This window comes from Scyliorhinus canicula, chromosome 5 (genome assembly GCF_902713615.1).
Source record: "Scyliorhinus canicula chromosome 5, sScyCan1.1, whole genome shotgun sequence".
Classification (NCBI taxonomy): Eukaryota; Metazoa; Chordata; class Chondrichthyes; order Carcharhiniformes; family Scyliorhinidae; genus Scyliorhinus; species Scyliorhinus canicula.
This window is the reverse complement of record NC_052150.1, coordinates 112,129,703-112,146,870: the sequence shown is the minus strand read 5'-3', so window position 1 is coordinate 112,146,870 and position 17,168 is coordinate 112,129,703. Positions and strand designations below refer to the sequence as shown.

The 17,168-nt window shown below is 42.4% G+C and overlaps 1 protein-coding gene across 1 annotated transcript in view; it reads left to right on the top strand.

Moving 5' to 3' along the window:
• phf14 (PHD finger protein 14) overlaps positions 1-17,168 on the top strand; it is a 303,809-nt gene that overhangs the window by 92,031 nt on the left and 194,610 nt on the right. The window contains 2 exon segments of the mRNA XM_038796438.1: positions 1,613-1,691; positions 1,694-1,749. Of these exon segments, the coding sequence (XP_038652366.1) occupies positions 1,613-1,691; positions 1,694-1,749 (135 nt within the window).

Here is a 17,168-nt window from a genome sequence, read left to right as displayed (position 1 = left end):
CATAGAATAAACATTGTTTTGCTTTAAAAAATACTTTTCCATTTCTGCTGTACCTCACCTGTAGAGTGGGCTGTGTGCTCCCATACCAAATCTATTAAAAGTTGTGAGTCAGATGAACTCCATGATACACTTTGGACGTTCTCTCAACCCTGGCCCAGAACACATGGGAGAGAAATAGGCTGTGATTGGAGGAACAGCCCCTTGCAGAAAGCTTCCATATTCACTGATGAGTATTACCGGCATTTTGATCAGTGACTCTGGAGGCCCATTTGATTTGATTTGATTTATTATTGTCATATGTATTAGTAAAAAGTGAAAAGTATTGTTTCTTGCACGACAATAAAGGGGTTTCAGAGGTCACAATGCAGTCCTCTGGCCAACCAGTTGGAGAAAACCTGATTTATAGACTCAAATGTATTCTAAATTCACAGGTCTGCAATTGGAACCTTCACCGAGTTCTGCAGAACGTGTTTGATTGCACGAATTTATATCGCAAATGTGAACTCTAATTTTTCACACTGCTTTTAGCTCTTAAAGCGTTTATAGATGATTGATATTTAATTTCCATTTTGATATCATGATCTTTAGGATTTAACTAAGTTTTAATCTAAGTTTACTTTCTAAATTTATTTGTGCCATCATATTGTCTCACAAATTCAAGCCAGAATATTGATGTTAGGAAGTAGGCGCTCGTAGAATTGCAAGCGATATCTCACAGGAAACCAGACAAGCTGGCAAGTAGTAACGGACAGCCAATGGGTGATTGAATGTGTCCTTGAAGAATCTTGAAGCAGTTTATGGTCCATTAGCCAGTTCTTCGCGGTTTCTAACCATCTCTTAAGTAAGTTATTTTAATTGACAGCCTACGCACCCTATTGAGTAATTCTCACTCATTTACTGAAAAGTATTACAAGATTAATAATCACGTGACAGGTTTGTTCAAATCACTGATGCAAGGGCTCCTATTACGAAGGGTGCTGCCCTTTTTGAATCCATCATACTTTCTTTTACTCCTACAGTGAACAAAATATACATGATGAAGACATTTTTAAAAAAAATTTAGATTACCCAATTATTTTTTTTCCAATTAAGGGGGCAATGTAGTGTGGCCAATCCACCTACTCTGCACATTTTTGGGTTGTGGGGGCGAACCTACGCAGACACGGGGAGAATGTGCAAACTCCACACAGACAGTGACCCAGACGCCGGGATCGAACCTGGGACCTCAGCGCCGTGAGGCGGTTGTGCTAACCACTAGGCCACCGTGCTGCCCCATAATGAAGACATATTACCTAACTTGTGCAGTCTTCATTGGCATGTAACTTCCACACACTACAACCCAATCAATGGTTTATATGGATCATGCAGGCTACAAGATGTGGTAGAGTGGTTAGTGTTACGTAATTTTAATTTTGCTTTACATTGGCAAAAATGCTGCAGCTTCTAGACCTTAGATATGCTACAGTAAGTGTGTTGTATGTGGTCCACAACTTACAAAATCATGACAGTATTTTCATTTGTATTCTTGGCATATGATTTTTGCTGAATTATTCAGTTTGGTAATGCTACACTGTTTAGAAGATTTTGCTACTGATTTTCTTATCTTGCTCAGGAGTGCAGTTTATGTGAAGACATGCGATTTGCTCGAACTGGAGTATGCATAAGCTGTGATGCTGGTATGTGCAGAGCTTATTTCACGTAACCTGTGCTCAGAGGGAAGGATTACTTTCTGAAGCAGCTGCTGAAGAGGTGAAACCCAATTCACAATTCCTGCTTCTCACTTTCTCTGTCTTTTTTTGAGTAACTGCGAGTTAATGCCTACATGATAACTTGCTTCTAAGAGACTTTTTTTTTGTCTGTTAGTTTCATTAAATAAATGCCATCTTAAAGAGACTTACAAAGCTCCTACACATTTCATCAACCTACTTAGTGGGAATTGTCAAGACAAAATGGCATCTGTTTTACAACATATAATTAATATGGGTAAGCTGGGCCATCGTTGTTTCTTTTAAAATTAAATATTTTGTGAATGGGGAATGAACAACAATCATCGCTAATACCCTTGTTTCAGTTACTATTAACTATTTACCACTCGTGCTGGTGATTTTTTTTTTTTACATTTAATGTTGTTACGAGGGCATGTATTATAAGTCTGAACTTATATTTGTCAAAGGGCACTTCAAAATTGGAAAGGGTGTATGTTTAATAACTTTTGTTTAACATGAAGTAAATTCAAAGACTTCGATTCAGCAATTTAGGCCTTCTATTTTAATGGCTGCTCTTTGACATACTCAATTTAATTTGAATGCACTCACTGACTCATTTTTCATCCTGTTAAATAATCAAGATCACTTCAGAGCATGAAGCAGCATATCTACATGCACTTAAAAGCTTATTTCTATCGAGTTGTAAACAGTCGTTCAATCATTGGACTTTTGGTAAATTATATACATGTCTGCAGCAGTCCATGAAGGTACTGAACCATCCCATTTCCAAATGCAGCAAGACCTGGAACATACCCTAGGTGTGAACTGGCAAATGGCAAGTAACCATTTGTGCCATACAAATGTTAGGCGATGACCATCTCCAACGAGAAAGCAAACCATCATCCCATGACATTTAATGGCATTCCCATGCTGAATCCCCCATTATCAACATCCTGGGGGTTACCATTGACCTGAAATTGAACTGGACTAACCATATAATACTGTGGCTAAAAAGAGCAGGTCAGAGGGGAGAATTGTGTGGCGAGGAAACTAGTGTCCTGACTCTCTTAAAGCCTCTTCACCATCTGCAAGGCATAAGTCAGGAGTATGAATGAAATACCCTCCACTTGCCCGGATGAGTGCAGGTTCCATGTACACTCCAGAAACATCCACAAACACCTCACTGTCTCCATCCCGAAAGCTGTGTGCCATCTACAAGGTACACTGCAGCAACTGACCATTATCCTTGGCACTTTCCAAAAATCCACAACCGCTACCACCTAGAAGGACAAGGGCAGCAGCCACATGGGAACATAGAACTACAGTGCAGAGGAGGCCATTTGGCCATCGAGTCCGCACCGACCCACTTAAGCCCCACTTCCCACCCCACTCCCCGTAACCACAATAACCCCTCCTAATCTTGTCTGGATACCTAAGTGGCATTTAGCAGTGGCCAAGTCCCACCTAAACCTGCACGTCTTTGGAGCTGTGGGAGGAACCGGAGACCTGAAGTGAAACCCACGCAGGACAGGGGAGACATGCACGACTCCGCACAGACAGTGAGCAGCGGGGAATCAACCTGGGCCCTGGGTTTGTGCAGCATCGTGCTCGCTACTGCTGTGCTACCGTGTTGTCCTACGCTACTTAAACTGCAAGTTCCCCTCCAAAACCGCTCACCATCCTGACTTGGAATATATCACTGTTTTCTTCACTATAGCTGGATCAAAATCCTGGAACTCCTTATCTAACAGCACTGTGGGTGTACCTATGGGTGCACCACATTGACTGCAGCAGTTCAAGAAAGCAGCTCATACCATCTTCTTGAGGGCAATTGGGGTGAGGCAATAAATGTTGGCCTCGCTAGCAACTCCTAAATCTCATGAATTAGTTTTTAAATACTGCAGTATGGTAGAAATATTTCTTCCACTTGAGATTTAGGTTGCACTAACTTTAATGTTGGGAACACAAATGTGACTAAATGGCATCAGTCTTACACGTGAACACGCTGATTTACTACTTCAAGATCCAATCTTGCCTCTTTCCCTCATTTCCCTTTTTCCTTCATTACACTCTTTCACACCATTCAATTATTCTAAACGTTAATAATAGGCAGTAGTTTGATTGCAGTCACTGATATTTTCATAAACTTACACTTTAAAAAAAAAATGTTTATTAAAGTATTTGCTAATTTTTATAACAATAACAAAAACAGTACATTAGTACATTGACATGGAAAAATAAATATTTCCCCACCCGACCCAATCTTCACACACCAAACCATCTAGCACAGGGGTGGGCAAACTTTTCCGTGCAAGGGCCACATTCAGAAATTCACAATTCACAAAGGGCCGCCAGCCGCATAGTATATTAAGCTAAAATAATACTTCACCCGGTTATGATTCTGGGCGCCCTCATATAGAACATAGAACAGTACAGCACAGCACAGGCCACTTCAGCCCTCGACGTTGTGTCGAGCAATGATCACCCTACTCAAGTCCACGTATCCACCCTATACCAGTAAGTAACCAAACAGCCCCCCCCCCATTAACTTTAAAAAAAAAATTTAAAAAAAAAATTTTTTTTTTTTTTTTTAATGACTTGGTGGGCCGCAGAAATACCTTTGGCGGGCCGCATGCGGCCCGCGGGCCGTAGTTTGCCCACCCCTGATCTAGCACCTATCCGCCCCCCCCTGGAATACTGCCTCTGCTGACATTTTAATTTTCCCCGAGTAAGTCGACGAATGGCTGCCACCTCCGGGTGAACCCCAACATTGACCCTCTTAAGGCAAACTTAATTATCTCAAGACTGAGAAACCCAGCCATGTCTCTAACCCAGATCTTGACACTCGGGGGCTTCAAGTCCCTCCACATTAAAAGGATCCGTCTCCGGGCTACTAGGGAGGCAAAGGCCAGGACATCGGCCTCTTTCACTCCCTGAACTCCCGGATCTTCTGACACTGCAAAGATCGCTATCTCTGGACTCGGCACCACCCGCGTTCCTAGCACCATGGACATTGCCTTCGTAAACCAAAACCCTCCGAGCTTCGGGCATGCCCAGAACATGTGGACATGGTTTGCTGGGGTCCCGCGCACCTCACACATCTATCTTCTACCTCGAAAAACTTACTGATTCTCGCCGCCGTCATATGTGCCCGGTGGACCACCTTAAATTGTATTAGGCTAATCCTGGCACATGAAGAGGAGGCATTTACCCTGCTTAGGGCATCCGCCCATAGACCTGCCTCTAACTCTCCACCTAGCTCGTCCTCCCACTTACCCTTAGACCCCTCTGCTGGGGTTTCCTCGGCCTCCAACAGCTCCTGGTAGATATCCGACACTTTCCCCTACCCCAACCAGATACCGGACACTACCCTATCCTGTATACCTCGTGGCGGCAGCAGCAGAAAAGCCTGCAGTCTCGCACTTGCAAATATCTAAAACCATTCCCTGGCGATAGTTTAAATTTATCCCCCAGCGACTTCAAGCTGGGAAAGCTCCCATCTATAAATAGATCCTCCATCCTTCTAATTCCTGCCCTCTGCCAGCTCTGGAACCCGCTATCCAGCCTGCCCGCTGCAAACCTGTGGTTGTTACAAGTGGGGGTCCAGACCGACGCATCCTCCATTTCTTATGCCTCCTCCATTGCCCCCAGATCCTCAGAGCCGCCACTACCAACGGACTTGTGGAGGAACGGGCCAGCAAGAACGGCAGAGGTGCCGTTACCAATGCCCCCAGACTGGTGCCTTTACAAGACGCCGCCCTCAACCACTCCCATGCCAACCCCTCCCCCATTACGCACTTCTGAATCATGGCGATGTTAGCCACCCAGTAGTAGTTGCAGAAGTTCAGCAGCGCCAACCCACCCTCCCCTCCGACTACGCTCCAACCACATTTTCTTCACCCGCGGGCTTTTGTTCGCCCATACAAAGTCCGAGATGATCTTGTTCACCCACTTGAAAAAGGCCTTAGGGATGAAGATGGGGAGGCACTGAAAGACAAATAGAAATCTGGAGAGGACCATCATTTTCATGGTCTGTACCCTCCTCGCCAGTGCCAACGTGAGCATGACCCATCTCTTAAAGTCCCATTTGTTCCACCAACCGGGATAGATTAAGCTTATGCAGTGCCTCCCATTTCCGAGCCACCTGGATTCCGAGATAGCGAAAGCTCTTCCCTACCATTCTAAGTGGCAGCTCTCCCAGTCTCTCCTCCTGCCCTCCAGCCTGAATCAGGAACATTTTGCTCTTCCCCATGTTCAATTTATACCCGGAGAAGCTGCCAAATTCCCCCAAGATCCCCCCCCACCGAAGCTCTTAGCCACGTGGCCAGTGGCTCTATAGCTAGAGCAAAGAATAACGGGGAGAGGGGGCACCCTTGACTCGTCCCTCGATGTAATTTAAAATACCCTGACCCCAGCCGGTTCGTACGCACGCTCGCTACAGGCGCCTGGTAGAGCAACCGCACCCAGCCAGTAAAGCCCTCCCCAAACCCAAATCTTCCCAGCGCCTCCCACAGGTACACCACTCCACCCGATGAAAAGTCTTCTCCACGTCCATCGCTACCACCACCTCCGCCTCTCCTATCTCTGAGGGCATCATAATAACATTTAAAAGCCTCCGAACGTTGGCCTTGAGCAGCCTGCCCTTAACGAATCCGGTCTGGTCTTCCCCTATCACTCCTTGAATGTGGTCTTCTATTCTTCACTCTACCAATCTCCCTGGATGCCTCTCTCTTCCTAAGCTGTTGCGCCAACATCCTACTCGCTTAAACTTTTCCATTGTACTAGGATAGGCAATAAATGTTAGCTTTGTCGGTGATATCCACCTTTCAATCAATATAGTCTTTAGTAAATGCCTGAGGTCAATAGATATGTGTCATTGTGGTGAACTGACTGCACTGCTGATGCAGTGCACCGGGCACTGCCTGTTGCTGATAATTCAACCTTTTTTAATTAAAAGTTAGAATTTCCAATAATTTAAATCAAAGAACATAAATAGCAGCAATGAATTTAGTGCCTAAACATTCAATTATGAAATAACTTGATTAATTAACTTTAAATTAATTGCACTGTCATTGAATGTTTCGGGAGAAGATTGAGAGAAATGAAAGACCAGAGTTGAATTCCAGAAAGATCAAGAAGGATCGTTGGGTCAGATTCATGAGTGACTGGTCCCTGACCAAAAGAGACAGAGGGCTACAGAAGAAGAAATCAGCATAATGTTGAGATTGGAATTTGTTGTGGCGAGATAATGGGGAACCAAAGCTGAGGCCATTACTTTGGATCGTTCTCAGTCAAAATGGAAAGATTGGACCGTATATTGAAAGTCCAACAAACATTTATCCTGGTATGAGTAAGGTTGGTAGCGAATCAGAAGAAAAGTAAGCTGAAGCATCAGGGACTATTGTGCATCTGTGAAAATTACTTATTCTCACAAGTAGGCTTCAAATGAAGTTACTGTGAAAAGCCCCTAGTTGCCACATTCTGGCGCCTGTTCGGGGAGGCTGGTACAGGAATTAAACCGTGCTGCTGGCCTGCCTTGGTCTGCTTTAAAAGCCAGCGATTTAGCCCTGTGCTAAACCAGCTTCTGTATGTGTAAATAAAACAACTTCAAATGCAACAAATCTGAAATGACAACAGGAAATGCTAGAAAGAATGGGTTGCTGGTAATTTGAGTGTAGCTGGAAGTCATCTGGGACCTGGAAGAAAAGCAAGATTCTTAATAAGGGTAAAACTAAAGGGGGCAGGTCAAAGCATAGGCAGAATGCTGATATTCATGTGAAGGTAAATGGTGAGCAAATATGTTTTGGAAAAATTTAAACTAGTAGTTGATATTGGAAGACAGTGATATTAAGGCAAGATAAGTTATTTGAAAACCAGAAACACCTTCCATTTATATAACACCCATACTTAATAAAACATCCCACTGTGCTTGACAGGAGTGCAATCAAACAGATATGAAAATAGTTAAGTCTGACAATGGATCGAGAAAGAGGGGTTTTAAAAAAAAAAATTGTTAGTTAAAGAGATGGAAGAGACATGAAAGAAAATGGGAAGTTAATTATAATTGGTGCTGGCTTCATAGCTTATATATTGTTTAGTGATCTCACATTTTAATAATCTGTAATGCAATCTTTCTCCATTTGACAATATAGCCTTGTTAAGCAAATATTTTAAAAAGTCCAGAACTTGTAATTTCTGCAATTGTCCTTCAAGGACCAAATTAATTTATCTGAAGTAGAGTTGAAAGCAGATTTGTTTTTGATGAGTTTGGTTCTGTCTACCCAAAATTCAACTTAGCTTTTTTTTGGCTTGATTTTTTTTTAAAGGAAGAAAAGCCAACTCTGACTTTAAAAGAAATCCAAAAAGGAAGCAAATAACTATATTATTTTGTTTTACTTGTACTATTCACTGCAGCAGCTCCGATTTGGTTTTAGAGTTTCTTTGCTTTGAATAATTGAATTGAACTAAATGTATTGTTGAGGGTGTTACACTCCTCTTTACCCTGAAGTAGATAAAACAAATTTTAAAAGTGGAAGAATTTGAAGAAGCCAGTGTATTAAAAGGAATAAAGTGTGCAGCTTTTTACTACAGTGAGCAGAGAGTAGCTGAAAAGTTTATCATTCGTAAAAATTTACTTTTCTACGAAGTAAATTAGATTTTTAACTGATTCAAATTGGTTATTTGTCCACCCAAATCAAATTGTCTATTTATTTGAGAAGTAGTTTTACACTATTCGGGGGAGGAAGAAGGAGCCAAAAATGCATTACTGTCACCAGGTAAAGCAGCTGACTCAGTTACCCACCTGCCTGGGTCTTTTCTTAGCCATTGGATAAGTTATCAGCACTAAAGAATAGCTTCAAAACAATTGCGCATATGTTGCCTCTGTCTCCCTGCGCATTGTAAAACCGCTTCTCAAATGTCAACATTACTTGATGACAGCACTGTTGGAGGCATGGCTGAAAGCCTTTGAATCTTTCAGTCACTGTACTTCGAGAAATGCTGTGTGTCATTCTACCAACAGAGCCATTGCACCTAAATTTGGAGCTTGCTGCTGACAAAAGTAGGGCAATTGTTGACAGAGTTCTAAGTGTAGGGGTGGTGATTCAGCTGTAGACCTGGGCTTTTAAGACCATGGGCTGGATTCTCCCATTTGGCGGCAGCGTGTCCACGCCGTCGGAAACGCCGTCACGTTCCATGACGACGTGAATGGGCCACTGGGAGTATCAATTCTGGTCCCTACAGGGGGCCAGCACGGCGCTGGAGCGGTTCACGCCGCTCCAGCCTCCCACCCCGTGCAAACTGTGCACTGCGGGATCCGCGCATGCACAGCAGCATCGGCCGCAACCCAAGCATGCGTGGTGGCCTCCCTCAACGCGCCGGCCCCGACGCAACATTGTGCGGGAGTTCAGGGGCCGGCGTGGAAGAAAATAGTGCCTGGATTAGCGCACATGAATCAGTAGCGATGAACCCAGTGCACAATAGTTGACTTGTAGTGAATTAACCTTCGAAGCTTTGAAGATTAACTTATTTTCTGACTTTTTTACATGGAGAAAAATATATTTTTTAAAACTATTTTTTAATCTATAGACTTATTAGAGAGCTATTTAAATTAATTGCTGTACTAGTATGTAGAATAGGGTGGCATGGTGACACAATGGTTAGCACTGCTGCCTCACGACTCTGGTTCAATTCCAGCTTTGGGTGACTGTCTGCGTGGAGTTTGTGCGTTCTTGCCATGTCTGCCAGGGTTTCCTCCGAGTGCTCCGGTTTCCTCCCACAGTCCAAAGATGTACAGGTTACGTAGATTGGTCATTCTAAATTGTCCCTCAGTGACCTAAAGGTCAGGTGGGGTTACTGGGTTACGGGGATAGAGTGGAGCCGTATGCCTAGGTAGGACACTCTGACAGAGGGTCGGTGCAGACTGGATGGGCCAAATGGCCGCCTTCTGCACTATTGGGGTTCTATGAACAGGAAGATAAATATTCTCCTATTAACACATTCTGCTTTCTTATCTCTATGCTCCTGTCAGTAGTACTTTAGTCCTTAATGCTACCATTAACATCTCCTTTGTCTTGTGGTCATGGCAGCATTGTCAGAGTTCCCTTAGCTCCAATCCATCCCTGGCCTATTTTGTCCCATCTCCTTCACCCCTCTCTCCAACTATATGATCCATTACGTTTCTACCCCTATTTAGTTCTGAAGAAGAGTCGTATGAACTTGTTAGGAAAACAAATCTAGTTTTAAGGGATTTATATTTGTATTGTAAACATTAGAGACATGGTAAAGTTTAAGTGGGTATAATTTTATGTTTCTGTGTCTGGAAGTTGTAGTTAGATTCATGCTGGTCAAAGATGTTTGTATGTGTTTTTTTAAGAATATATTTAGAGTACCTATTTTTTTGTTTCCAATTAATGAGCAATTTAGCATGGTGAATCCACTTAACCTGGACATCTTTGGGTTGTGGGGGTGAAACCCACGGGAACATGGGGAGAATGTGCAAACTCCACACGGACAGTGACCCAGGGCTAGGATTCGAACCCGGGTCCTCAGCGCTGTAGTCCTAGTGCTAACCACTGCGCCATGTGCTGCCCATGTGCTGTTTGTTAAGTTCCAACTGTGCTACTATTGTACTTAGAGAAAGCTACAAAGTGAAAAATAAATAAAGGGCTAAAGCATGTGGCTGTTGCTTAGCAACTGGAGGTCCTTGCTCTTAGCCTTTAGTTTAGGTAATTTGAGAGCAGTTGGAAACAGGATCCCTGGGAATAAACATCTCACAACTCTGCCAGAAGAAAGACTGGACAGAGTAGGAGCCGCAAAGAGGCAGGCTTCCAAAAGTACAAATTACAGTCCAGATAACCAGGGAATTGGGACGGAAAGAGTGTCTAAGATGTCTGAAGTTAAATGAATAGAAATCAAGGTGTCAAGAATTCAAGGAAGAATAAACAAAGTGTTCTGAGTTAGAGACAATCACAGTAGCTAGATTTAAAGTGGGACAGCAGACTTCAGAGGTTGATGAAACTTTTGATGGCATTTTAATACAGTCTGGGAATTGAGAGTTAAAACAATTGTGGGCAGTTTGCACAGCAATCAAGACCAAGAAATCCTAAAGGGGTTGGTGTGAGATCCTGGACTGGATTCACTGTTAAAAGTGGAATAGAACTTTGTTTGAAAGTCATTTATAAAACCTGGACTGGATTTCGGAATGCAAACCACCGAGGGAAAGCGTTATTATGGGATAAGATTTTGATGTGTGTTTTTCAGATTGGAATGTGGTTTCTCTCCAGTGACAATCATCTGCGGAGGGGGTATAGATTTTGAGGTGAAAAACACAGTCACTAACTTGGGTTCAGAGCGGAGTTTGTATTTTACCACAGTCATGAATGCTTAAAAAGGACTTTTTGTGTTAATGAGACCGTTGTAGTTTGAATGTACTTTGTAATCCATGTTAATCTTCAAATCTGTATTTGCTGAAATAAGGAGGTAGTAAAGGATTATTGTATTATTATCCAGCTTTTTCACGTTTAATGTTTTTTTCCTTGTTAAAACGAATTAGCGGACCTGTGACTCTGTTTCTCCACGTTTCATTGAAAAAAAAAGTTATGGTCAGGGTTCCACTTTTGGATTTTCCCGTCCGGTTCTAACACCGACTGGGATTCTAAACGTTAACTGTGTTTCTCTCACTACAGATATTGGTCAGATCTAGTTTGCCCAGTATTTTCTGCTCTTATTTCAGATTCCCAGCATCCGCAATATTTTGCTTTTATTGTGTTGCAGTTTCACCTTGGCCGGATGGGAACAGTGTTGAGTCCATTTTGCCACAATTTACTGAAATCCAAGTTATCAAGTAATGGTCATGAATAGCTCTAATTGCTTCACTAGTAAACTATTAACTAAACTGAAAGAAAGTAGGGAGCTTAACCAGATAGTTAGGAAAGCTAAACATAACCACGAGTTGCATTTATATTGCACTTTTCACGACCACTAGTCGACCTAAGGTACTTTTCAGTCAGTGAATTGATTTTTGAAGTATTGTCCCTGTTATAATGTAAGCATTTTTTACTGGAGAGAAATATTGCATAACACAACATAGAAATTGATGTTGATTAAGAGAGGAGAGATTAAAAGGTCATCTGTGGAGGGGTGTAACCTGGTAGCTGAGGCTAGAGTTCATTTTTTAAAAATTAAACCTCTTCAGAGGGTGACCCCGGTAGAGATGCCTTCACAATCTCCATTCTTTTTTTAAAATTAAGCTATCAGTTCACAGATAGTTGCTCTGAGTGGTAGCTACTGTTTCCAAACTTAGACCAGCTATGTGGGTTTCTGGCCAGCTTTAAAAAACAAAAAGTAATTGGAACTGATAGGGATTGGGTGGGGGGGGTATGATTATTAGGGCAGTCCAGTTGGTGAAGTGTTGGATAATACAAGTTTACTGTTATTCTTCCTTAAACATGGAGGCCAAAGCTGCATGTAGATGGCATCTCACGAAAGAGCTGTGGCAATACTCCTTTATTTTTGTACTCCAAACCCCTTGCGATAAACATACTAGTTAAACATAAGAAATAGGAGTAGGCCATGAGGTCCCTTGAGCCTGCCCCGCCATGCAGTAAGATCATGGCTGATCTCATGGTGACTTTAACTCCACTTCTCTGCCTGCCCCCATAACCATGACTCCCTTGTCAATCAAAAATCTATCTTAATTGGGCTTGAATATATTCAATGAGGCAAGGGAAGACCCCCCCCCCCTCCCCCTCCCCAGGTTCCTGATTCTCCCATGCAAGGAAACATCCTCTCAGCATCTGCCTTGTATTTTATCAATAAGATCACCTCTCATTCTTCCAAACTTCAATCAATAGGCATAACTTGCTCAACCATTCCTCATTCCTTCATAGCGCCCACAACGCCTTCATCTCAGGATTCCATCAAATGAATCTTCTGTGAACTGTTTCCAATGCAAGTTTGTCCCGCAAATAAGCTGGCCAAAACTGTACGTCATACTCTAAAGTGTGGCCTCACCAGTGCTCTATACAGTTGTAGCAAGACTTGCCACCTTTTATATTCAACCTCCCATTCAATAAAGGCCAATGTTCATTTTGTTTCCTAATTATTTGCTGTACCACATGCTAAGTTATTATGATTCATGTACAAGGGCGGCACGGTGGCACGGTGGTTAGCATTGCTGCCTACGGCGCTGAGGACCCGGGTTCGAATCCCGGCCCTGGGTCACTGTCTGTGAGGAGTTTGCACATTCTCCCCGTGTCTGCGTGGGTTTCACCCCCACAACCCAAAGATGTGCAGGTTAGGTGGATTGGCCACGTTAAATTGCCCCTTAATTGGAAAAAATGAATTGGATATTCTAAATTTATAAAAAAAAAAAAAAAAAAATGATTCATGTACAAGGATACGAAGGCTCCTCTGTACTGTAGCATATTTACTGTCTCGCCATTTAAATGAAATGGCTTTCTATTCATCCTGTCAGAGTGGGCAACTTCACATTGAAAAGGACTCATTAATTCTTACTCTTTGTTTCCTCTCTGCCAACCAGTTTTCTATCCACCTCAATGCACTCTCCTCTCCTCTCTCTCTTCCCCCCCCCAAATCCCCATGTGCTTAAATTTTGCACAATACTCTCTAATGCAGGACTTTGTCATAAGCCTTCTGGAAGTCCAAATATACCACATCGACTGGCTCCCCACTGTCAATTGTACTGGTTACATCTTCAAAGAATTCCAACAGATTTGTCAAGCATGTTTTCCCCTTCATAAATCCATGCTGACTCTGACTGATCCTGCTACTATTTTCTAAATGTTCTGCTATAAAGTCCTTGATATTGGATTCAAGAATTTTCCCCACTACCGATGTTAGGCTTACTGGTCTATAATTCCCTGATTTCTCTCTCCCTCCCTTTATGAATATTGAAGTGACATGAGCTACCCTCCAATCTGCAGGGACTGTTCCAGAGTCTATAGAATCCCGGAAGATGACCTCCAATGCATCCACTATTTCCAGAGCTACCTCCTTAAGCACTCTGGGATGCAGATTCTCAGGCCCTGGGGATTTATCTGCCCTCAATCCCATCAATTTTCCCGGCACCATTCACTAAACCTTTCCTTCTCCAACATTTCTTGAGTCTGATTTGTGTTCTCTTTTGTGAAGACAGAACCAAAGTATGTGTTCAATTGCTCAGCCATTTCTTTGTCCCTTATTATGCATTCCCCTGTTTCTCTCTGTAGGGGGCCTATATTTCGCTTTACCAATCTTTCTCTTCACATATCTATAGAAACTCATAGTGTCAGTCTTTATGTCCCTTGCAAGCTTACTTTTGTACTGTATTTTCCCCTTCTTAATCAATCCCTTTGTCCTTCATTGCTGAATTCTAAACTGCTCCCAGTTCTGAGACCTAGTATTTTTCTTGGCCGATGTGTATGCTTCTTCCTTGAACCGGATACTATTTCTAATTTCCTTTATGAGTCATGAATTTGCCCTCTTACCCATTTTGCTTTTGTGCCAGTCAGGAATATACAGTTGTTTAAGTTCCCCCATGAGTTCTTCGAGAAGGTGACCAAACAGGTGGATGAGGGTAAAGCAGTTGATGTGGTGTATATGCATTTCAGTAAAGCGTTTGATAAGGTTCCCCACGGTAGGCTATTGCAGAAAATACAGAGGCATGGGATTCAGGGTGATTTAGCAGTTTGGATCAGAAATTGGCTAGCTGATAGAAGACAAAGGGTGGTGGTTGATGGGAAATGTTCAGACTGGTGTGCAGTTACTAGTGGTGTACCACGAGGATCTGTTTTGGGGCTGCTGCTGTTTGTCATTTTTATAAATGACCTGGAGGAGGGCGTAGAAGGATGGGTGAGCAAATTTGCAGATGACACTAAAGTTGGTGGAGTTGTGGACAGTGTAGAAGGATGTTACAAGTTACAGAGGGACATAGATAAGCTGCAGAGCTGGGCTGACTGGTGGCAAATGGGGTTTAATGCAGAAAAGTGTGAGGTGATTCATTTTGGAAGGAATAACAGGAAGGCAGAGTACTGGGCTAATGGTAAGATGTTTGGTAGTGTGGACGAGCAGAGAGATCTCGGTGTCCATGTCCATAGATCCCTGAAAGTTGCCACCCAGGTTGAGAGGGTTGTTAAGAAGGCGTACGGTGTGTTAGCTTTTATTGGTAGAGGGATTGAGTTTCGGAGCCATGAGGTCATGTTGCAGTTGTACAAAACTCTGGTGCGGCCACATTTGGAGTATTGCGTGCAGTTCTGGTCGCCACATTATCGGAAGGATGTGGAAGCATTGGAAAGGGTACAGAGGAGATTTACAAGGATGTTGCCTGGTATGGAGGGAAGATCATATGAGGAAAGGCTGAAGGACTTGAGGCTGTTTTCATTAGAGAGAAGAAGGTTAAGAGGTGACTTAATTGAGGCATACAAGATGATCAGAGGATTAGATAGGGTGGACATTGAGAGCCGTTTTCCTCGGATGGCGATGTCCAGCACGAGGGGACATAGCTTTAAATTGAGGGGAGATAGATATAGGACAGATGTCAGAGGTAGGTTCTTTACTCAGAGTAGTAAGGGCGTGGAATGCCCTGCCTGCAACAGTAGTGGACTCGCCAACACTAAACGCATTCAAATGGTCATTGGATAGGCATATGGACGATAAGGGAATAGTGTAGAGGGACTTTAGAGGGGTTTCCAGGACGGCGCAACATCGAGGGCCAAAGGGCCTGTACTGCGCTGTAATGTTCTCATGTTCTAATATTCTAATGCGTTCCTTGAATGTTTGCCATTGCCTATCCACTATCATCCCTTTAAGTAACTCTCCCAATCTATCAAGGCCAACTTACGTCTCATATCTTCATAGTTCTCTTTATTAAGATTCAGCACTCTAGTCTCCGAATCAACTACTTCACTCTCCATCTTGATAAAAAATTCTATCATGTCATGGTCGCTCATCCCCATGGAGTCTCACACAACCATTAAGGCCATCTTAGACTGGTCCCTTCTCATTACACAGTACCCAGTCTAAGATGGCCTGCTCTCTAGTTGGTTCCTCCACATATTGGTCAAGAAAACCATCCCGTATACACTCCAGGAATTCTTCCTCTGGGAATTGTGGATAATTTGATTTCACCAATCTATGTACAGATTAAAATCATCCATGTTCACAGATATTCCCTTATTACATGCATCTCTAATTTTGTGTTTAGTGCCATTCCCAACATCACCACTGCAGTTTGGGGGTCTACATATGACACCCACTAATGTTTTTTGCCCTTTGGTATTTCTCAACTCTATCCATACAGACTCCACATTGTCAGAGCTAATATTCTTTCTCACTACTGTGTTAATTTCCTCTTTAACCAGCAGTGCCATGCCACCGCCTTTTCTTTCATGTCTGTCCTTCCTAAATATTGAAAACCCTGGGACATTCAGTTCTCACCTTCCCTGGTCATCCTGCAGCCATGTCTCCGTATTCCCAATTATATCATCCCATTTATATCTATCTGCGTGATTTGTTCATCCACTTTATTGCAAATGCTCTGTGAATTAAAGCACAGAGTTTTTAAGTTTGTCGTTTTCACAATGTTTGTCTTCCTCCCAATATTTTTCTCTCTTGCCCTGTTTGAATTTTGCCCTTGGTTTCTCCACCTATCACTTTTTAAATTCACTTTTCTACCTTTTGTTTTTGTCCTTGTTCCCTCTTTCTCAGACTCCTTGCATAGGTTCCCATCCCCTGACATTAGTTTATGCCTATCTATTCCCCTTACAATTGAGTCCCCTATAATTTATATAATTGTGGAATTATATAATTGTGGAAACTCTTATCCTCTGTTTTTTATATCATTGGCTAATTTACTCTCATTCTATCGTTTCCCTTTTTTTTACATCAACTTTTTAGTGGTTCTTTAGTTTCTAAAACGCTCCCAATCCTGACTTAATATATTGTTCAAGATTGCAAGTCTCTTTTAATCAAATACCATCCTTAACTATTTTCATAAACTACAGATGAAACTTTGTTTTTCAATGCAATATCATTTTGTTAAAACTTCTTTATTAGTTGAACATAACTTCTCTGATTTTCAATTATACTTTAATTAATTTGTTGAATTATACTCTCTAGGCAGTGTTCTTTTGCATTTATTAACTTGAGTTGCTACTTTAATGATTTGTGAATCTGTGCCCCCAGATTCTTTTGCCCTTCTACCCAATGTAAACTCTTATATTTCAGATTCCAAGTCCAAATCTTTTCTGTAAATTGGGATCCTAGCATTTTCTGTCACTGAGTAACTACCTTTAATTGTCTCTGATTTGTTTGGGAGCCACTTTGCTATTCATTCTGCTGCTTGTCAACTGACTTCCTATGCTGAGCCTTTTTCCATGAGCCCCCTATGCAGTGCCTTTACAAATGCCTTTGGCATGATAGAAAAAGTATTGCCATATTTAATGCAAGATGGCCCATAATTGT